We start from the raw sequence: 6,306 nt of genomic DNA, 5'->3' as shown, positions 1-6,306 counted from the left end.
GGTACACCGAAAGTCGCGAGGACCTATTTCTACAATTACGGCGCACCTTAGTTCTCCCCGCGGTCGAGAGGGTGAAAACTTCGGGTTGGCTTCCCGCCGTTCGTCTCGAAATTGTCTCTCGCTCCCTCACTCACTCGCTCGCTCGCTCGCTAGCTCGTTCTCTCTCTCTTTCTCGCTCTCTTTCTCTCGCGACAGTCGAACGCGTTTTCCGCTTCCCTTTTTTCTTTTTTCCTTTTCCCATCTCCGGTCGACGCGGTTTCGAATTCGCGCAGAGGAGGGGAAACAAAGAGGGTGTGTACACGCATACGGGCAACGAGAGTTGCCGCAGGCTGTCGCGAAATTACCTAAGGAATGGGCGCAACGCTCGTCGAGACGCGGATTAATCATATTTTTCTACGTGACGGATTCCTGGGCGGGGCGGAAAGACAAGCCGCCGCTGAGTCAGTCGATCGAATTTGTCTCTCTCTCTCTCTCTCTCTCGACGCTGCTACACACACATGGTGCTTTCTCTCTCTTACGATTTTATACGAGAGCTCTCGCGTGTCGTGCGACTCTTTCGCTCGCGCGCGCCGCGAAGAGACGCGAGGTTCGTCGACTGATCGACGTTGTCTGCTAACGAAGATTTCTTACGGAGGGCCTAAATCATACGGGCTATAAAAGAGCAGCTGGCGATAAGAAAAAGAAGCGAGATACAAGCGAGATTTAGATATCACCCGTACGTAATTATACCGTTGTTTCGAATGGACTTTCCTTCTTCTGCCCCCTTTTTTTTTTACCTATCTCTCTCTCTCTTGGGAATACTTGTAAATCCGCACAACGTATTAAACAAATCTTACGCATATCCATAGAATCGATATATAATTAGCATAGTGACGTGTATGTATAATATGTATTTAGGAGTGTGTTAGGCATTGAATTTCGAGGGGGCGGCGTAGGACGCGATGATCTCGGATGGAAGAAAAGAAAGAGGAAAAAAAAGCAGTGTCATCGTTTCTCGACATACGTTGTCTCTGTCGCGAACGGAGGCGTAATGTCGCCGAGAGAACGTGGGTTTATTTCAACAGAGAGGTATTAGCCGAAGTCTTTCTCAAGATCTTCTCCAAGGGCTTACAAAGAACTTGGATTTAGCGTGTAATTCGTTTGTTTTACCTCGCGTAACGATATTGCCCGGTCGCCGCTGCACAGTCTCGAGCAAGACTGCTGCACAGTCGCGTTTTGTGATACGATGAATTTATCGTGCAGTCTCGTTGCAGCGTTCGCGATCGGTGGCGGATTGAATTGCAGGATTCGTCAGTATTCCGTCAGAGGACGAAGAAAAATACACACACACACACACACACATATAGAAAAAATGAAACGAGAGATATATCGTAAATTAATACGGGACGAATTTTTTATACGGGAGAGAAGCCGTTCCTCCTTTTCTAAACGAAGGGAAGAGTGAGACGCGTACTGGATATCGCGAGGTTCTACGAATATATCGCCCGATCCGTCGTTGTCGTTTCGCGATTATTCGACGAACAGACGAGCACAGAAGCGTTTTTGTTGTTTTTTTTTTTCTGGCGCGCCCGAAGTCGCTCGTACTTACGACGATGAGGCCGCACGGATGAACTTAGACGGATAAGATGTTTCGAGTAGATACACATTTGCGAGGCGATAGAAGGAAGAAGAGGAGGAAGAGGTGAAGGAGGAGGATCACAACATACACCGGCAGCCGAATCGATACTCTAGCAGACAAGCCGGGGGTGCCGCTGAGGCGGCGATAGAACTCGCCGACGGCGAGTATAGCGCAAGAGTCTTTCTATTTCTTTATTGATACGAAGAATCATGTTTCTTACGCGCACGTTTTATGTATATATGTGTATACACGCATGCGAACGTACCGCGGACCGCGCGTACACGGCATATAAGGTAGATTTAAGTGATGTACGTGTGATCGGTGCTGAAGTCGACGCTACCGGTCGACGTCGACCGGCGGACTGCGTTGATGAAGTTAATAAATATGATACTAGGACAATATGCACCTCTCGATTCCTCTCCTCTTCTCCATCCGGCTCGCTTGTTTACAAGTGTAAATAAAGCCGTATTTACGTTAGCACGGCACACACGTATACTTGTATCATTTTCGTATGCTTTATAGTTTTGCGTCAACTTGTTGCGATAACACGCTTCCTTGTTTACCCGTGAATTTCCATAGAAAAATGTGAAATGTGGAAATGAACGCGAGTCGCGCGGGTTGTTTCGCCGGTTAAAAATCGTCATCCGAATGGTCTATCTTGCTGACGGCCCGCTTCTCTTGGCCGGCTTTGAGATTGTAACTGCCGATATCGGGCGCCCCGACGGAGTTCAGCAGATCCTCGTCGTCGTCGTCGTCCAGGTCGCCGTCGATCAGCAGGTCGCTGTCGCTGTCCAACGAGCCGTCGCTGTCGTTCGACTCCTGGATCGTACCTCTCTGCCGGCCGGACATGCTGCCGTAGAGGCGCCGTTGAGTATACTGCATCTTCGACGTCCTTCCGGTGGCTGAAGCGAAAAGTTTTAATTTATTTTCAAAGGTCGAAAAAAATTTTCACGCTCGAAAAAAATCGAAAAAAATCGTGTTCAGCACACCCAAAAATCCCACGTTGCACTCTGCTTCAGTGATAAAATCACTTAGAGGCTCTAATATGACGAAATATTTCATGAGGGGAAGCATTTTTGCCGTAGTAAACGCAAAGTCCAAAGTTACGAGAATTCTCGTCGTCGGCGATCAAAAGATAATTGTGTCATAAATGTGAATTATATATTGTAGAATAAACGATCAGTATACTTGGTTTCACATGGGCGGATTGGCCGGATTTTTCCGCCGCTGTTGTTTCCGTGTTTGTTAAGGGGGTGACCAAGGGTTCTTGGAGATTCGTCGCGAAGATCGAGTCGTTGCCCTCCATCATGCTCTCGAAGCTCGTGTCTTCGGCTCTCATTTGCTCCAGTTGCTTCTTGGTCGCGGCTTGCCTGCGGTCGAGCAGCGTGGATAAAAGTAAGGCGTGTCAATCATATGTCACATTTATATCTATTATTTCTATATTTTTATCGCGTGTATATATACCGTCTCTCGAATCTCTCTTGCTCCGCCTTAGCCGCGTCTTCATACAAGTGTTCCAGGTACGCCAGGTAACGGAATTTTTGCAAATAATCGTCGTACAAAGCTCTCAACTCGACTTCGAGCTTCTCGAACTCCTCCATGAAAGCTGGACGAACTTTCTTTAGTGTTTGAAGCCTCTTTTGATTTCTGTCCAGTTCCGTTCGCCGTCTTTCGATCCTTGCGTCCAAGTTTTGTTCTGTGTCCTTATAAAATAAACGGACAAGGAATAATCATCGTCTCGTCAGAGAAAAGATATTTCAACGTTTATATGAAGAGTTTATATAAAGAGTTTATATAAAGAGTAAAAAGTTTATATAAAGAGAATATGGAGATCTCACGGGTAAGAATTTTTTTTTTTAAATACGAAAGATTTTTCGAAAGAATACGAAAGAATTTTCTTTAAAATACGAAAGATCTATACCTTGACATTATCAATCTGCCTTCTGGTTTCATCGATCTCTTTGCGCGTACTGTCGATTACGTCCTTTAAAGCTATTTCGATCTCCGAGGTGTCAAACTGCCTGGCGACTTTGGTATTACGAATCTCACGTAGCTCTACTTCTCGGCCGAGCAGGTCGAAGAGGGTCGCCCCGTTGATGGTTAGTTGACTGGCGAGCTGTCGCGTCGTTTTCAGCTCGTTAATTTTGTCAGATATGTCGAAATTTGCCGTATTCTGATTGCTACCGGGTCGATTTTGCTCGGCGCTGCCGCTACTACTTTGCGCTTCGTACAGCAGAACGGTCATTTTTAACAGTTCCTTCACAGCATAACCGTCCGCTTGATACAGCTTCTTCGTGTTCAACTTGACGTTCGTCTTTAACGCCTATAAGCATTCGCGATTACGAAATATCTACGTTTCAAAGTGACACGTGATGTACATAGCGTAGCTTTGAATCAACGCGACTTCTTCAGCTAGTATAGAATCGATCTTTTTCAATATGTATTAAAAATATCTTTCGTAATAAAAAGGCGTGTCCAGTGGCTTAGAAACACTCTATATATTCGTTCGGGAGCTCTTCAGAGATCTCGATGACGTAAGATATATGAAAATATACAGGATACCCTAATATAAGAACACCTAAATATCTTAAGAACTTTAAAAAATCGAAACAAATTACCGTAAAAAAATCTTTTTTCCATAATATTTCTTAAAATCTATTTAAATTGTGCTCTAAACATTTCTTATGTTAAAAACAAAGGAGATATTTAAGTGTTCTCCTCATACTGGGACACCCTGTATACCCTGTATTAGTCACATGAGGATTGAACATTGAGAAATATTGAAATAAATTCAAATAAACGTTTTAACTAACGAAGAAATGAAAAAAAGTCGGGGAGTACATAATACACGCGTTACATAAACGTGTTATTACCATAAACTCGGCAACGGTGCGTATCAATGCCACGCGTTGTTCCTCGGTATCGTGGTCGCTAGAAATATCGACGTCCGGATCGAAGCGCTTCACCAGCCAGATCAGGATCTCCGCGACTAGGGGGAAGTTCGGCACGCGAAAGTTCGCGATGGAAATCAGCCTCGGGTAGCCCAACACCCTCATCATCTCCGTGAAATCTACGCAAGCAGACAGATGATGAGAAGCGTACTCGCGTTACGGTATCGCTCGCTCGCACAATTTACGCGTCAGAAGTAATAAAATGCCAAGTAACATACTACGTAAATCGCGGTAGGACATTTTCGCATGAAGAAATACGACGAAAGACTGAATCACTGTGATCGACACGCGCCTCCACGGTCCGTGTGTTTCCCTATTGGTGCCTCGACGTTGCCATAGAGACGAACCACCTGTACTGGCGATAAATAAGAAGCGTTCGATATTCGGGCGGTCGATATTTCTCGTACAACTCGGATTTTAGAGAGCGTATATCGTGGAATTATATAGATTCGCAGTTAGAATTAGGATATAAGTTGTTTTTCTTTATTTTTGTCCGTATTTTATGTATCTATATATATACTATACAGTACTTAGACAGGTGAATTAATTAAACTAGATTGATTTAAATGTCAGTTGGGACTCGTCTGCTTTGCTTGACTTGTGAACGAACTCTTTTCTCATGTAGTCTCTCCCTGGCTGCTTTCAGCAGGTTTTTCCTTATTCTCTCTTCTGACTCGGGTGATGGTTTTGGCGGTTCCACCAGAGTAGATCTTATCATTGCCCTTAGCTTTTCTAGAGCATCAGCTAGGTTCAAGTGTTGGGATCTTGTTAGGTCTGACTTGATTATTAAGTAACCATCCTTGTTTATCTTGTTCTTATACTGAAATAAATGAACGTATGAATTGCATTTATAATTTCATAAACAGTTGTTATTGCCTATAAAGATATTATATCAATTAGATACACATTAAGTAAAACTCAAAGAATCTTTTCAGAAATTATTCATGCAACAATCTCTAAAATATTACCTACCTGTTCTGCTAACTTCGTTCTAATGTCTTCTGCTAACCAGGTAGCGGTACTCAATTTCAGCCTGAGATCGACTTTGGTATTAACACGATTGACATTTTGCCCTCCCGGTCCACTGCTGGCACTGTACGTGATGTTAATCTTGTCCAAGGGTATGAAGCCATCGAATTTCAATTTGGGATCCGGCACCTGAGGAGCAAAAGAGCAGTCATCACAATCCTCGCTGTAGAGGTTATGTCGTCCTGGGCAACGTATCAATGAGATCCGCAGCATCGTGATTCGAAAAATAAGGTAAATTCTCTAATTTATTATACAAATATTTTTAAACAAATCAAAGTATACTAACAAAGCTCGGAGTGTACAGCTTCTGCTTGCTTTCCGGGTACAAATTCTTTAACGACACGGCACTCTTAAAACTGAACACTCTGCCGAAATCGTGCGACAAATTTGGACTCTTCACGTTATTTTGCAAAATTCTCAAACATTGTCGACCGATGATATTCATCTTGATTTCCGTCAACTTTTATTATTCGATAAACACACACTCGGGAGAGAGAAAAAGAGTTTGGTTATCGTAACATAACCGCACTTTCTCGACACCGTAGTTCGAGAATCGACCATCGAGGAAGGCACGTTTGACGCCTCGAATTTTGAAATTCGGGAGATGTCGCGACGGTACCGCCTCCGCATCGGGAGGTTCGAAAACAATCGCAAGGTAATATGGGATTCTGAAACTGTCTGAATCTCGCTTTTCCGAGTAACAACGTG

The 6,306-nt window shown here is 44.0% G+C and overlaps 2 protein-coding genes across 2 annotated transcripts; both read right to left on the bottom strand.

Moving 5' to 3' along the window:
• Positions 1-2,229: 2,229 nt before the first annotated feature.
• On the bottom strand, positions 2,230-4,892 carry LOC106742040 (clusterin-associated protein 1). The gene is made up of 6 exons (XM_014614624.1): positions 4,788-4,892; positions 4,492-4,688; positions 3,540-3,941; positions 3,083-3,321; positions 2,807-2,988; positions 2,230-2,520 (listed from the first exon to the last, which is right to left on the bottom strand). Exons 1-6 carry the CDS (start codon positions 4,807-4,809, stop codon positions 2,249-2,251), a joined length of 1,314 nt encoding a protein of 437 aa, XP_014470110.1. The 5' UTR covers positions 4,810-4,892; the 3' UTR covers positions 2,230-2,248.
• A 155-nt stretch (positions 4,893-5,047) lies between these two features.
• LOC106741982 (peptidyl-tRNA hydrolase ICT1, mitochondrial) lies at positions 5,048-6,169 on the bottom strand. The gene is made up of 3 exons (XM_014614485.1): positions 5,885-6,169; positions 5,542-5,727; positions 5,048-5,389 (listed from the first exon to the last, which is right to left on the bottom strand). Exons 1-3 carry the CDS (start codon positions 6,041-6,043, stop codon positions 5,132-5,134), a joined length of 603 nt encoding a protein of 200 aa, XP_014469971.1. The 5' UTR covers positions 6,044-6,169; the 3' UTR covers positions 5,048-5,131.
• Between the last annotated feature and the right edge of the window lie 137 nt (positions 6,170-6,306).

The sequence above is a fragment of the Dinoponera quadriceps genome, unplaced genomic scaffold (genome assembly GCF_001313825.1).
Source record: "Dinoponera quadriceps isolate SergipeBrazil2010 unplaced genomic scaffold, ASM131382v1 scaffold696, whole genome shotgun sequence".
Taxonomy (NCBI): Eukaryota; Metazoa; Arthropoda; class Insecta; order Hymenoptera; family Formicidae; genus Dinoponera; species Dinoponera quadriceps.
Note: the sequence above shows the minus strand (reverse complement) of the source record. Positions and strands in the feature narration are given on the sequence as shown.